Source organism: Notolepis coatsorum (assembly GCF_963971535.1).
Source record: "Notolepis coatsorum genome assembly, chromosome: 3".
Lineage (NCBI taxonomy): Eukaryota > Metazoa > Chordata > Actinopteri > Aulopiformes > Paralepididae > Notolepis > Notolepis coatsorum.
In genome coordinates, this window is record NC_140167.1 from 12,712,961 (window position 1) to 12,729,491 (window position 16,531).

Below are 16,531 nucleotides of genomic sequence, written 5' to 3' on the forward strand. Positions count from 1 at the left end.
CCTGCCCTGTTCTGCCCACCCACTTCACCGAGCAGGGAGATATAGCTGTATCACCGGAGCATGACAACACAACAACACAACACATCTCACTAAACAAGCTCCTTTAAAGCACAGAGAGCTAGTGAATCACATGAAGAGACGCAGCATCGCTGGTTGGATTAAGTTATTATTAATATCTGGCTCTAGTTTGGAGCCGTCGCTACGAGACCAAGCAAGCTAAGTAGCTTAGCCAGCTAGCTAGCTTGGGGCTAACAGCTCGGGCGACAGAAGAAGTGCTCTCTGTCTGTCTCTGCAGGATTCCTTAGAGAAGTTCACACCACGGGCAGATAGTTAGGTTTGTTGCGAAACAAGACACACTTCTTCTACTAGTCTGGTCCGGGTCCATTTATTTTAAACCATCATGGGTTCCCGAGCGTCCACGTTACTAAGAGAAGAGGAGATCGAAGAAATCAAGAAGGAGACTGGATGTAAGTTGAGCTCCAGTCTATTTCCTGGGAGTGTTGTGTTTTTTTAATAACAACAAAATGTTATGTTTGCGTTGTTGACGCTCTCTTGTTGTTGTTATCTTGTTCTGACTTGCAAAACATAACTCGTAAGAAGAAGATAATGATGGGGTGAACATTATTACTAGTTCACTGTCGTTGTCGTTTCTGGTCGTTTTTGTTTTCTGAGGATAACGTTTATTGGAATCGATGTGGGCTGTTTGTGTATTTGAGAAATACCATAGTCGGATAACCAGTGCGACAACTTTTGTCCAGAGTAGTTTCGGTAATAATGGTACTCTTGACAACCACCAGCACATGTCATAAATGTGTAGCAGTACTGTCTATCTGTATTTTGTTTATGTCATAAATGTCATTGTGGATTGAAAATGGGGGACCCTGATGTAAACAAGACGAAAGTCTTTCTCTGGTCTGCATCCTCTTAACAATTGTATGTATTGAGCTGTACTGTACCCATTCTGCAATCTGTTAATAAAGTGTTCAATCAATCAATCATTGTTAGTGCAACATAGCAGGTGTACTACTAGCTGATTGATTGATTGAAAAGTTTATTAACAGATTGCAGAATGGGTACAGTACAGACCAGCTCAATACATATGATACAATTGTTAAGGGGATGCAGACCAGAGAAAGACTTTCGTCTTGTTTACATCAGGGTCCCCCATTTTCAATTCATCATAACATATATGACATACATGACATACAGATAGACAGTACTGCTACATCTATACATTTATGACATATCAGTTTTGCAAGTACAGTACTGTTTGTGATACAAAAGTGTCCAGAAAAAGAGTGTATATACATTTGGCGTAGAAACTGTACATTGGAGGAGGTTGGTTGGGTGGTGTGGGGTTGGGTGGGTTGGGTGAGGGCTGTACATTGGAGGTGGGGGGGTGGGGGGGGGTTGGGTGGGTGGGTGGGGTTGGGTGGGTTGGGTGAGGGCTGTACATTGGCGGTGGGGGGGGGGGGGGGTTGGGTAGGGGACACACACACATTTTACACTGTACATTGGAATACTGACAAAGCCTTACTTGGTCATTTACTGTACAACTAGGTTAGGACATTTGTAGGGGCCAGTTTCGAATTGCAGTCTCACGTAGGTGTTTTTTGAGAGTGTTTTTGAAAGTGGGTAGTGATTCACATTCCTTTACAGCTTTAGGTAGGGCGTTCCACATTGATGTGGCATAATTGCGAAACATGTTTAGTCCCTTGTTTGAGCCGAATCTGGGTTTTACATGATTTGTGGAGCTCCCTCTGGTGTTGTGATCGTGGTATTCACTGACCTTTGGGAAGTATTTTGACATGTACATGGGTATCTTGGTCGCGTAGTGTATCTTGTAGACCAGGCCCATTGCAAGTTGCTGTACTCTGTCGTCTACTCTAAGCCATCCTAGGTTGTCAAAGTGGGCAGGTTTTGAGACCACAAAGTATTTCGACAGATGTAACGTTGCAGCTGAACTTTCTCTTGTTGTCTGACTACAACTTGTGTTCCTTGCAGTCTCTCACAGTCAGATAACGCGCCTCTACAGTCGCTTCACCAGCTTGGATAAAGGTGAAAATGGAACCCTCAGGTAAACAATAACAAACACCGAAAGGGACACAGACAAACAAAAACAATGCTGAATTTGATCCGTCACATGAGATCTCCCCGTGTCTACAGTCTTGCACACACATTAATTTAGTTCGACCATTATTGAGTGTCGGTGACTTTGAATATGCCCTCCAGTGATGTCATTGGAAGACTAAATCCCTGTGTTGTGTCAATTTACAGCTCAATGACATGATGTTTGTGAAAAATAGCGACACTTTGTCTTATAGGGGACTGCTACATTGTCATCTACATCATTCCATTGGCCTGTAATTAACACAGCATGAGGATTCAGTGTCCTCCGATGACATCACTGGAGGACATATTCAAACTAATAACCCAGCTAATTCTCAGTAGCTGTCAAACTAATTGACTGCTTTTTGGGAAATGTATGCGGTTATGTGCAAAATAAATCATTGTTGTTTTTGATGTTGAATATTTTCTTCTTGGAATTAAGGATACAGTAAGTTTTATAAATTGTAATTAAATGGTATTTTAAGGCTGTACTTGTCTGAAGGTTGGGCTTGTCTTATGCTGGGGTTCATACTATCTGGGATGTGATGAAGAATCCTTGAAGACCGGGATGTCCCAATGCCTGTTTCGGTATCGACTCAGATACTGTGCTCATACTCGTAAAACTACCCCAATACTACTACTCAGTGGCAGTGCCATGTTTGTTCAGGAAAACGCAAAATCTAATGTTAAAGTTTCTATTATATTTCTATTCTTTTATATTATTATTTGATCCAGTCAGAAAGTGAGCAACATCTGATTAGAACTGTAATGATATTAAGTACTCACATCTGTACTTGGTATCAGAAAGTATCTTGGTCTGAAAAAAAAGTGGTATCGGGACATCCCTACTTGGAAGGACTGTGGGTTATAAATGGAATCAGTTGAGAACTCTGTGGTAACACATGGCTTCGGTTTGTTCTTGATTAACTACCGGAGCTGTTGACATTCCACTATGAAGGAGGAATAGGTAAAGAAGTAAGCAATCATTGCTGAGAAGCTCGACACACAGAGCCTTAATGTTGACTATGGGGCGCCCCGGTGGCGCGCCACCTATATACGCTCGGTGTAACCGCAGTGTCCTGGCCGCGTGTAACTGTTCCGCAACAGTAAGTGACTTCCGGGGTAGGCCTGATTGGCCCCGACAGGCACGTGACGCGCAACTTTCTCTGCCGCGCGGCACGCTACGCGGAGCCGAGCGGCAGATCTTACGGAATTACGTAACCGTCCAAATACGCCATGACTCTCATTCGGCGCTATAGCTCACCTGGCAGAGCAGCGGTCCTGCGATCCTGCGGTCCGTTGTTGGTGAGTTCGAATCCCATCAAATCTTTTTTTTTTAACGTGATTTTTTTTTTAACATGTATTCTTTCTATGGTTAAGGTTAGGCATGGTTAAGGTTAAGGTTAGGCATTGTTTCGGAGTTGGTTAAGGTTAGAACGGTTAAGTTTAGGCGCTGTTAAGGAGCTGGTTAAGGTTAGAGTTTGTCTTAGAGAATGGCAATATTCTTTCTATGGTTAAGGTTAGGCATGGTTAAGGTTAAGGTTAGGCATTGTTTCGGAGTTGGTTAAGGTTAGAACGGTTAAGTTTAGGCGCTGTTAAGGAGCTGGTTAAGGTTAGAGTTTGTGTTAGAGAATGGCAATAGACAGCCTATTTCCGCGCGACAGCTCTCAGCAGCCTCGTTGCGCGTCCTGAGTTTGCCGCGTCACGTGCCTGTCGGGGCCAATCAGGCCTACCCCGGAAGTCACTTACTGTTGCGGAACGCTTGAATTCTTTCCCCAATACATTTCCAGTTCCGCGTTCGCCTTCTGCGCTCTGATTGGCCACTGACGTTTCTGGTCGCGCCAATCGTGTGACGGCAAGTTCTTTCGCCTGTTAAGCAATAGGCACTCTTTCGAAGTTGGTTAAGGTTAGAGTTTGTCTTAGAGCAGGGGGCGATAGAACGCCAGCCCTGATTCCAAACTCTAACCTTAACCAACTTCGAAAGAGTCGCCTAAGCTTAACCAGTGATAAACTAGGCGTTGGGTAGTTTGCAGGCTGTTGGAGCCGGAAATTGGCGCGTCACGCGATTGGGGCGCCCATGTCACATGACCAGAAACGTCAGTGGCCAATCGGATCGCACCAGAAACGGCAGTGGCCAATCAGATCGCAGAACGCGAACGCGGAACTGGAAATGTATTGGGGAAAGAATAGACGTGTCCTGGCCTGGGTTCGAATCCGGCCCAGGATATGTGCTGCATGTCCTCCTCCATCTCTCTCCCAATTTCCAAACTGTCCTAACAGTCCTATCCACAATAAAGCAGAAAATGTCTTAAAATTGTATATATACAAAAAATAAGTTTGACTATATAACTTACAAGTGTTTCTACTTGTCTTTGGTGAAACGAGTTCAGCCACAGGTCAGTCTCTCTGACAACAAGACTGTCGGTAATATCAGCCGAACCATTTGTTCCGCTCGGTCTCGCCTGTCTTCTGAAAGACCTAAACGTTTTAAAGATGCACTGTGTAGTGTTAAAGATGCACTGTGTAGTGTTAAAGGTGCACTATGTCGTTTTGTGAGAGTCAGAGGAGTAAATGATTTCTAAAGTATATTTTCATAACTGAATAAACAAACTGTCCTCAGAGGAAAACTGGGTCCCTGCAACACTGTCTGAAGCCAGAAAGCTTCCTGAAAAGTTACTATTTCACTGCTGTCGTTTACAAACATATTCTAGGCTTACGTTTTGGTTCACAGTGTCTAGAAACTATTTTCATTCACAATAATACAAGATGGAACAATTCTAAGAATTACAGTAAATGTCTTTTGCAAACAAACCCCCCCTACCTCCAAAACCGCATAGTGCACCTTTTAATGTTTACACATAACAAGTTCTCACATCCCCTTGTCCTCGCGGCTCGCGCTGAAGCTTTGCCTTATGTTGTGATATGCAGTCAGGCGCCGTCTCTTTGATTCCAAGGTGACTTTTTCTTTCTTTCTTATAATCATTCATCAGTTGCCACAACAGTCGCTCATGTACTAATGTCTCGCATAGGAGACACACTGGCTCTGGCAGCCAATACAGACACAGAATCACTCTCATACTGTTATATTCCACATACTAGCTTGTTAACTATCATTATTTCATATATTGTACTCCCTCGGCTATTCTTTCCCTACAAGCGTTTACTGTTTATTTCAAGACACGTTGTCCTATTCTAGGCCTTGTGAGCCTTGACGTGCCAAATCTATAGCTGGTGACGATTAGTTATCCGTCAACCTGTCTAAGATACGTGGGACTGTGATATGAGGTTGGGACAAACTCCATAGAGCCCTTTGGTTACTTTTTATAAAATAAAGTCATATGAGGACAAGCATTTTGCATTTGCATAATATGTACAGTAGATATGCCTAGGCCTATATGCTGTTTTTGTTTGTGTGTGATCGATAATATATTGTTTGATCGAGGGTTAGCTAGTGTCTTCTAAGCCCATTAGGGCTGGGTGGCATGGCAACGGTCTGTGACACCGACCTAACGGAACATGCCGACATTATGGGAAATGCAGTTACCGTCTTCTCCAGAGTCGGACAAGAAGATCTCCGTGTGTTCAGTAGAAATGTATCTGGCTGCAAGTTAGCCTAGCTTAGCACAAATGAATGGAAGCGGATGCGTAAAGGCTAGCCTAGGAGTTGGCCGATAACACCTTTCCCGGTGTTTTAGCTAGCCGCTACCCATCCGCTTCCATTCATTTGTACTAAGCTTGGCTGTCTAGCAGCTGGACATTTTTTTCCTGAATGCACAGAGAGGAAATGGGTATCCATCTTCTTGTCTGACTCTGGAGAAGACCGGTACGTGCATTTCCCATAATGTGGGCATGTTCCTTATTAAATAGATAACACATCAGTCTCACATCCCACACCCCTCTTTATTTCTGTAGTCGAGAAGATTTCCAGAGAATCCCAGAGTTGGCCATCAATCCTCTGGGAGACAGAATCATCAATGCATTCTTCCCTGAAGGGTAAGTAGTACTTCCTGTGACTCAACAATATGGACAAAACATCATATTAGGGGGGGGGGGGGGGGGGTAATCTGAAGGTTGCTGGTTCGATTACGGCTCACGTTGTCGAGAGGAAGACACCGAACCCATAATTTTCTCCCGAAGAGCGGGTTGGCACCTTGCGAGGCTGCCTCCGCTGTCGGCATGTGTGTGGATTAATGTCAGGCATGATGCACCTTGTAAAGCGCTTTGAGTGGTTTGAAGACTAGAAAAGCACTATATAAATGCACTCCATCTGCATTTATTTGAGCAGATCTTGCCATTGCGATATATAATGTGCAATATAATTATTATGGTAAAGTCTTGTTTAGAGACTAGTACATTTCCTTTTCATCTTAAGTGTCGTAGTTTTCACAATATGGATATTGCTTTCTTTCATATTGTGATATGTTTCTGTTCTGAAGAGCGCATATTATAGGTTTGAATCATAATCACCACAAGGGTGAAACGTTCCGTAATGCCTTTTTCGTGGCTCTTCTATTGTAACCGTTCCTAAAGAAATGGAGCTGTTTTTGTGTGTGTGTGTGTTTGCATCAGGGTTTTTTTGGTCAGTGTATTACAGGTTCCATTTCGGTCAAATGTTTTGTTTCGTTGGTTCTTAAAGCGATCGTCTCAACATGTCATTACGGTCCAGAGACATCCGGCGTGTAGGCGTCTTAATTTTAGCCGTGGTTTGTAATGGTTTCACATGTAGTTCTTCCTCTTTGGATTCGCTTTGGGTCTGTTTGGTTTAGCGCAGCTTGAGGCCACAGCAGGGAACTCTGGCTAAAACCTTTTATTCTGCTCGGAGGAATCCTGACTGCTGAAGCGGTGTTTCCTTACTCCCCCACTTGGGCCATTTTCATTGTGTTGCCAGAGAAGAGCGTGGTTCCCGTTGTTGACGGATCTCCCCAGCCCTCCAGTGTCGACTCCCGGATCTCCTTTTATTTATGTGTAGAGTAGAAAGTTAAATGCGATTTGGATGAATCACCTGGATGATTACGCAGATAGAATCTGATATAGCTTTATTATTAACCACAGCTGTGAAATAATCTCTGGCCTCGCCCCAGGCACAATGATTGATTGATTGAAAGCTTTATTTATTCTCAAAATGTACATTGAGGTTTTACCCTTGTTTGCAACGTCGTCGAGATTACAAGTTCAAACGGTTCAAGTACATATATAAGGTAAAACATAACATAAATAAATAGAAGTGTTAACACGGGGAACATCTAGCGAGATATGGTGAGCAGCTCTGGTGTTGCAGGGAGTAGATGATAGTTTTAACAAGTGTATCAATAAGGAGGGGTCAGATCAAGGAGGGTTTTGTAAATGAGGGTAAGCCAATGAATTTCTCGCCGAGAATAACGATGGCCAATTTACATGGCCAGTTTGTGATGTTTTTAAATTGTTTATAGGATAGTGGAGTATTGATTTCTAGTGTGAGTTGATGGTTTGATAACCTCAGACACGAAACAGAAATATATATTTACTCTGAGATGTCCTCACTTGTGTTCATCTCTCTCTCTCTCTCTCTCCCTCCTGTCTCACTTTCTCCACCCCCTTCTCTCTCTCTCTCTCTCCCTCCCTCCTGTCACTTTCTCCACCCCCTTCTCTCTCTCTCTCTCTCTCTCCCTCCCTCCCTCCTGTCACTTTCTCCACCCCCTTCTCTCTCTGTCTCTCTTGTTCTCTCCTGTCTCACTTTCTCCACCGGTCTTTCTCTCTCCTGTCTCACTTTTTCCACCCCCTTCTCTCTCCTGTCTCACTTTCTCCACCCCCTCTCTCTCTCCTGTCTCACCCTCTCTCTCTCTTCTGTCTCTCTCTCTTCTGTCTCACCCCCCCCCCCCTCTTGCTGTGCTTCAGGGAGGACCAGGTGAACTTCAGGGGCTTCATGAGGACCCTGGCTCACTTCAGGCCGATCGAGGACAACGAGAAGAACAAAGACGCTGCACACAGTGAGCCGCTCAACAGCAGGACCAACAAGCTGCTCTGTGAGTCTGGAGGGTCGGCCTGGCTGCGGGGGTCTAGTCTGGAGGGTCAGCCTGCAGGGGTCTAGTCTGGAGGGTCTAGTCTGGAGGGTCGGCCTGGCTGCGGGGGTCTAGTCTGGAGGGTCAGCCTGCAGGGGTCTAGTCTGGAGGGTCTAGTCTGGAGGGTCGGCCTGCGGGGGTCTAGTCTGGAGGGTCAGCCTGGCTGCAGGGGTCTAGTCTGGAGGGTCGGCCTGGCTGCAGGGGTCTAGTCTAGAGGGTCGGCCTGGCTGCGGGGGTCTAGTCTGGAGGGTCGGCCTGCAGGGGTCTAGTCTGGAGGGTCAGCCTGGCTGCGGGGGTCTAGTCTGGAGGGTCGGCCTGCAGGGGTCTAGTCTGGAGGGTCAGCCTGGCTGCGGGGGTCTAGTCTGGAGGGTCGGCCTGCGGGGGTCTAGTCTGGAGGGTCAGCCTGGCTGCGGGGGTCTAGTCTGGAGGGTCAGCCTGGCTGCGGGGGTCTAGTCTGGAGGGTCGGCCTGCGGGGGTCTAGTCTGGAGGGTCAGCCTGGCTGCGGGGGTCTAGTCTGGAGGGTCAGCCTGCGGGGGTCTAGTCTGGAGGGTCAGCCTGCAGGGGTCTAGTCTGGAGGGTCAGCCTGGCTGCGGGGGTCTAGTCTGGAGGGTCAGCCTGCAGGGGTCTAGTCTGGAGGGTCAGCCTGCAGGGGTCTAGTCTGGAGGGTCTAGTCTAGAGGGTCTAGTCTGGAGGGGTCTAGTCTGGAGGGTCTAGTCTGGAGGGTCAGCCTGCAGGGGTCTAGTCTGGCGAGTCTGGCGAGTCTGGAGGGTCGGCCTGCAGGGGTCTAGTCTGGAGGGTCTAGTCTGGAGGGTCTAGTCTGGAGGGTCTAGTCTGGAGGGTCTAGTCTGGAGGGTCTAGTCTGGAGGGTCAGCCTGCAGGGGTCTAGTCTGGAGGGTCGGCCTGCAGGGGTCTAGTCTGGCGAGTCTGGAGGGTCGGCCTGCAGGGGTCTAGTCTGGAGGGTCTAGTCTGGAGGGTCAGCCTGCAGGGGTCTAGTCTGGAGGGTCGGCCTGCAGGGGTCTAGTCTGGAGAGTCTGGAGGGTCAGCCTGCAGGGGTCTAGTCTGGAGGGTCGGCCTGGCTGCGGGCGTCTAGTCTGTCTCCACGCTGTCTCACATTGTCTCACATTGTCTCACGCTGTCTCCACGCTGTCTCACATTGTCTCACGCTGTCTCCACGTTGTCTCACGTTGTCTCACATTGTCTCCACGTTGTCTCACGCTGTCTCACATTGTCTCACGCTGTCTCCACGTTGTCTCACATTGTCTCCACGTTGTCTCCACGTTGTCTCACGTTGTCTCACATTGTCTCCACGTTGTCTCACGCTGTCTCCACGTTGTCTCACGCTGTCTCACATTGTCTCACGCTGTCTCCACGTTGTCTCACATTGTCTCCACGTTGTCTCCACGTTGTCTCACGTTGTCTCACGCTGTCTCACGCTGTCTCACGCTGTCTCACATTGTCTCACGCTGTCTCACGCTGTCTCACGTTGTCTCACATTGTCTCACGCTGTCTCACGCTGTCTCACGTTGTCTCCACGTTGTCTCCACACTGTCTCACATTGTCTCCATGTTGTCTCCACACTGTCTCACGCTGTCTCCGCGTCCAGACACATTGTCACGCGCCTCACGGTTTCTACCAGAGGGTCCGGGAAGACTGGGAGACGTTTAGGCAGTTTCCAGGTTCTTTATGAGAATAGAAAAAACTAACACTAGTTCAAGTTTTGTTTTATTTGTCGCATATGAAGTACATGTACGTTACAGTGAACTGCTTGGTTCTGTATGAGCCCCCTGACACACACTTTACTTGTTTACTTTACTTACCCATAGTATACATTCAGATTCTAAGTGTTTTATTGCCCATATTTATTGTAACGTATAATATAACTGACCCTCATCTGCACCTTTGATTACACTGTTTACTTGCTCATATTCTCATATTCAGAGTTAATTATGCTTATTTATATCTTTTTATCTAATTGTATTGCCTATATTTATGTCTTCTACTATTACCCTGCCCATAGCGGTACCACCCCATCCCCCATGCTGCTATGATGACCACATTTTCCCAAGGGGATCAATAAAGGGATACTGTATCTTATCTTAAAGGAACATTGGAAAATTTCTGTAAATTCACCACTACACTGCTGATCGCTCGTCCCTGAGAGAGCCTACGTGTGCGCAAAGTATTAATATTACGATACGCCTGTCATCAGATGTGTAGAACAATGAATGCATGAGTGAAAAATCTGTAATATATATTATATAAGGATTTGATGTATTCCGATGTAGTCGGTGAATTAACATTCTTTCTTTGTTTCATTGGGCAATACAAATAAAACCAAACTCGTCTGACTGAAACCTCTGCTTCTTATTTCCAGTTGCCTTCCGCCTGTATGACCTCGACAGAGATGACAAAATCTCCCGTGACGAGCTACTGCAGGTGGGCGCTTGACTTCCGGGCTGGTGTGAATAATGGGGATGTTGTGTCACAATGCGTTTGATAGATAGATAGAGAGGGAGAGAGAGAGAGAGAGAGCAAATATTTGATCAGGAAATCAAAACTCTGTATAACAGGATCTGAAACGCACCTTTCTCCGTTGTTGTTTCTCAACACAGTTGCTGTTTATACTGTGACTCAACCAAGGACCCAGTGCTGTGCTGTTGTGTAATAATGTCCATTTCAAAGTGCTGTAGAGTCACTAGTGGCATTTCCTCACTAATGAAGGCAGGACTTTGCCCTCTCTTGATAATGGTGTGATCTCTTACTGTAACTACATTGCTGATTTCTTAAGACCAGTGTTTCTCAATTTCGTCATGTGTCATATTGATAAATCATAGGCCTTGGGCCAGGGGATCCCCACCCCCCTCATATAAATACATATTTGTGGTTGGATTAGATTCAAACTTATTGTCATTATACAGCACAAGTACACGGTACAACAAAAATAAGTTTGGCATCCAACCAGCAGAGTGCAAATGTGACCATGAAGTGAAATAGTTCAAGTTTTGTTTTATTTGTCACATATAATAGGATAAGGATATATACACAGTAATATACAATGTACACAATGTTTATATAAAATATATAAACCAGTACTACTGAGTAATAGTGCTAATCAGACTTATGTACAGAATTGTAGTAAATGTACAGTGATGCAGGTATAAAGACACTATGGTAGTAAGTCATACTGGCCAGCGGCGTAAATAGTATCTACAGATATGTAAAAAGGATTATATGCAGGTATGTACAGACGGATGTGGATCGATATATATATATATACAGTAAGATTAAATTCATAATATATATATATATATATATAGTCTAAGTGAGTCATGGACTCGCTTAGAGAATAATAATAATAATAATAATAGATTCAATTTGTACCGCTCTTTATATTTGTGAAAAAACTCAAAGTGCTAGAGAACCCACTGTCGGAGACGGACTTAGAGAACCCACTGTCGGAGAACCCTCAGCGTCCTGTCTCTCTGTTTGCATTCCTATCGTGTTATTTGCCATCTCCCTGGGAAACCATCTCTGTTTGGTCGACATTGTGTGTCCTTTAATTGCTGTAAGCCCAGGGTTTAATGACTCAGGAAACTCATCTCTTGTTTTGCTCAAAACACTGCTGCCTTACACGCTCCAGGCGACACGAGCCTTCGCGGCCATACAGCCACGAGTAATGTTTTCATACCAATTTCCCTTTTCTCCGGAAATGTAATGTTTACTGTAGTGATGATCTCTTAATTCCTACATTTAACTGAAGCCGGTGTTTACTTGCTATTATTTAACTACAGCAACTACAAATTACATTGAGTAGTAGAAAAACAACGTACATTATTTTCAAAACCGCGGACAGCTTTGCGAAGGCCTGTCTCATGTTCACCTCCGCTGGGAAAGTTATTTAAAGGGTTTCATTCTAAAATGCCGTATATCCATTTGGAGGGGGGGGGGGGGGGGGGAAATAGCCTATGTTTTGAAATGCATTCCTCAGTATTTCAAAAGTACAGATTACATCTGCACATTTTTTATATATTTCGTAAAGGACAATTATTTAATTGTTACAAGTTTTGTTTTTTATTTGTCACATAAAAGTACCATGTACATTACAGTGAAATGCTTGGTTCTGTATGCGCCCCCTGAGAAGGTGCTTCATACAGTAAAGAAAAGTACAAACAAATAAAGTCCAAACACTATACAAAATATACAAACTAAAGTACACAATTAAGTTGAAAATGCAAACAATGAGGTACTAAATGCTAAAATGAGGTATGGATGTAGTGCTAATCTTTTTGTAATAAATAGATACAATATGGTGTAGTGTTAAAAGTGTATGAGTATGTATAAATTTTTTTTTCTTTTTTTTCCAAAAGGCAGATACCTAATTTTGGAATGATGATTATTATTATTATTAAAGTTCTTGTGTCCACATGTCCAGGTCCTGAGGATGATGGTTGGTGTGAACATCTCTGACGAGCAGCTCGGCAGCATCGCCGACAGGACCATTCAGGAGGCCGACCAGAACGGAGACAGTTCCATCTCCTTTCACGAGTTCATCAAGGTAACGTCAGGTTTCATGTTTTACTGCCGAGGGAATGTGCCTAGTGTTAAAGGAACACGGCAACATTATGGGAAATGCGCTCAAGAAGATGGGATACCAGTTTCCTCTCTGTGCGTTCAGTAGAAGGCCATCCGGCTGCAAGCTATAGCCTAGCTTGGCACAAATGAATGGAAGCGAATACGGACCACTAGCCTGTCTTAAACTCTGGGAGAGGTGTTTTAAGCTAGCTGGTCGTGTTGGCATGTTCCTTTAATCCTTATCACGCTGTACTTTGTTTAAAAGAATAAATAGATTGAGTGTAGCGTTACAATGGCAGTTGATGACACTGTGTCATTGTCCTGTTATTATGGTTCACTAACCATAACAATATGGTTCACTAACAATAACCCACTGGTTTTGCTCCTGAGACTATTACCTTATTTGGCATAAAAACAAACATGTACATTACACACCTCTAAATCAAGGATTACTCAAAAGGTTCTCAGACTTAATTCCATTGTGGAACTTTCTGGAATCCAATGCTGTTCATAATTATACACAATTTGTAAGTCACTTTGGAGAAAAGCAGCAGCTAAATGTGAATGGGATAAATTCAGGTAAAACAATGATTGAATCGTTATTGCGGGACCACTTAAACAATTTTCAACCATGTTTCTATGTATTTGGAATATACATATGTATGACATACACTTTTATTCTTGTCAGTACTACTGTTATCTCTGATAAGATATTCCTTTATTGATTCCCTTGGGAAAATGCAGGCATCATAGCACAATGGGGGAGGGGGGGTACAGGTATGGGCAGGGTAATAGTAGAAGACACAATACAGGTAATAAAATTATAGTGCAGTAGAAAAGTAAAAAAAGGCAGTGTAAACAATATAAGTTTACACTGCTATGTGACGACTGCCCAGCGCTGCTGTAGACAATGACCTTGATGCTGTGGCTGTAAACAGCACAGCCTGAATCTCATCTGCTGCTGTTAGTCTGCTGCAACACACTCTCTGACTGCCAGCTACTTTTAATATCTATAGATCCGTCTGAGTAGATGCTGTCACCCACCGATATATATACATTATATACACATTGATAAACATAGATTCCCTTCAGCACCATAGGTCACTTTAAACACACAAGAAAAGGACACTTTAAAGGAAGGGGAAAAAGGACACTTTAAGAAAAGAACTTGTTGTGATTATTGCATAGTATAGTTAGTAATAGCAAGTATAGCATAGGGACATAGAAGTAAAAACTGTATATTGTCTAGTAGTGTACATAGGACCCAGTGCCTTTAACACGTAGCTCAACATTGTATTGCAATTATCTCAGGATTTATTAACATGTCTATTTTATCATGTCTATTCTACTTATTTTATTTACTATTGTATTCTTGCACAATCGTAGCGGGCATGGCCAACCGCATTTCACTGTATGCCCTGGTATGTATGAGATAAATAAACCTCTTGAATCTTATGCATTACAATAAATAAATAGCATAGTGACATCCAGGCAGCAGCACCAAAGACTGAGCGTTAGGTGCCAGGAAAAGACTGTTTGAACGCAGGTAACCCAGGTAAATAGGCAAAACCCAGGCTGTTGACTGCTTGGGTAACCCAGGTAAATAATAAAAATGGCTTCCATGTCTGCCGGTTCTCTCAGGTGCTGGAGAAGGTGGACGTGGAGCAGAAGATGAGCATCCGGTTTCTGCACTGAGAAGCCGAGCGCCGCTTCACCTTCGCCAGTGTTCCAAAGCGAGACCCGAACCCCATTTCATCGACTCTTGGGGGGGGGGGGGGCAGCTGCGGCGGCCCACCCCATCGCCCCCCCTCCCCCTCTGACCAAGCATTAGCCGGTAGACGACGTCATAGATCTCATTTGTCTTTTGAGTTCCTGCCTTTGCGCTGCTCCGTAAACAAAGGGAAAAGTTGCGTGCCTTTGGGTTGTTTTATGCTGTCGCTGTGTGTTGCCCCCCCCCCCCCCCCTCAGAAATGGAATTCTATTTATTGCCTGGGTCACAGTATCCCCCCCCCCCCCACCGGAGCGATGTTTAATGTGGAAATCCATGGTACGACGTGGCTTTTGCTATTGTAATGAGCCGACTGGAAAGGCCGAGTCTGGCCGTGTTAAGCTTACTCACACTGCTCTGTGAATATTTATCATGTGTTGCATCTTTGTCCATATAAATATGCAGATGTTGGAAGTAAAAAAAAAGAAAAAGAAAAAACTTTAAAAACTATTTGATGTATAATCCCACCTCAAAAAGCAGGCAATGTTTTAACGCTAGCAAGACCTTTACCACTCGTCCGCGCGCGTTGACTCGTTACAGGGCAAGTCCGACCAGCCCGAAGCTTCAGAGTGTGCTCCCTCTCCCTCTCTCTCCCTCTCTCTCCCCCTCTCCCTTAAAGCATTCATTCTCCAAGGACCTTCTGAGTTCTTGCGTTTTACCCACTGAAGTGCCATGACTTTGGGTTCCCGTTCATAAATATCACCAGACACATGGGGAACCTATGATCATGTGTGTGTGTGTGTGTTTATCTTCATATGGTTTGACCTAAGCCACTGCCAACGGATTGTAATTGCCCATATCTCGTGTTGGGACTGCAACCAAAATGGATTTTGACCTTCCTTCAAAGCAAATAAGCCTCTTTTTCCACTGCATGTTTTCTTTGCAGGGCCAAAGCCAACTCATCAACTTCCAACATGCCATCGGGGAAAGGTATTCTTTAATTTAAATGTACATTTAGAACTTGGCCCATAAATCATCATAAGACATAAAAAAAAATGACATACATTATGGTCTGTTGTTTTGAGAGAATGTGATGCCCATAGCGAAGCCCCAGTAGTCCCTACTTGGCCCCGTAGTGGAAACCCAGGCTGTTGACTGCTTAGTGCAGAGGCTTAGAACTGCATAAGTCCAGGATAATACACCATGCTTGTCTCTTTCCACGGTCAGCTTTCTTGTGGATAAAGGAAAACTATGCACTGCTCATTATCTGTTATGCATTATTCATCAGGATAGTTGCAGGTATATAATGAGGATTCAATGAAATAGGGATATATTTTCTGTATAGGCCAACATACTGGACCGAAAATGCAGATGTATGACCGTTGATTTTTATTTTATTATTATTTCTTTTTGTGTGTGTGTGTGCGTGATTGTGAGGTTCCTAAATGGTATGATTTCCAAGATTACCTTTCAGTGACCGAAGTGCTGGAAATACAACTCGCCCATTTTATTAATCGAGATGTGATTATCAATCAAATTATAATTCAAATGTTATATCATGTGATACGTTAAGTCTAGAAATTATCCAATGATTTCATGTGATTTGAATAAAATAAGTGCCATGATAACAAAGTCTCATTTGTTGGTATTGGTTATGAAGCTGGTTATGAAGTCTGGTTTCTCAAACAGTCGTTTAGGAGCCAAAATACATCAATGACCCTGTTTTTGGTCGATTCCCCACATGGGAGACAATAGAATGCTTAATGAGCTTGCACAACTGATTCAACAACGTGTTCTATGCAGTCAGAAATACCGTTTCATTAGGAATGAAAGCAGGGAAGGTACATTATAATTAATAGACCAACGTGACAAACTGAATGATCGAATGACCATTCCATTTTGTTGTTGTTGTTGTGCTCAATGCTACCAGTGATGATGCTCCAACAACATCTTTGCTGCTACTGCATCTATTTCTATGTGACATGAGGGAGGGGGGGGCTTTGAGTGACGTCTTCAACGCGCAATCGCCGTGCGTCTGTAGTGGGAGTTGGTGGTGGGCATTACGGCTCTTTGAAGGGAGCCGGATCTTTTGGCTCCGTCCCTT

General features: G+C 44.3%; 1 protein-coding gene across 1 annotated transcript; it reads left to right on the forward strand.

Moving 5' to 3' along the window:
- On the forward strand, positions 1 to 16,059 carry chp1 (calcineurin-like EF-hand protein 1). The gene is made up of 7 exons (XM_084309598.1): positions 1 to 467; positions 2,005 to 2,077; positions 6,022 to 6,102; positions 7,984 to 8,111; positions 10,522 to 10,583; positions 12,580 to 12,702; positions 14,361 to 16,059. Exons 1-7 carry the CDS (start codon positions 401 to 403, stop codon positions 14,412 to 14,414), a joined length of 588 nt encoding a protein of 195 aa, XP_084165724.1. The 5' UTR covers positions 1 to 400; the 3' UTR covers positions 14,415 to 16,059.
- Positions 16,060 to 16,531: the final 472 nt, after the last annotated feature.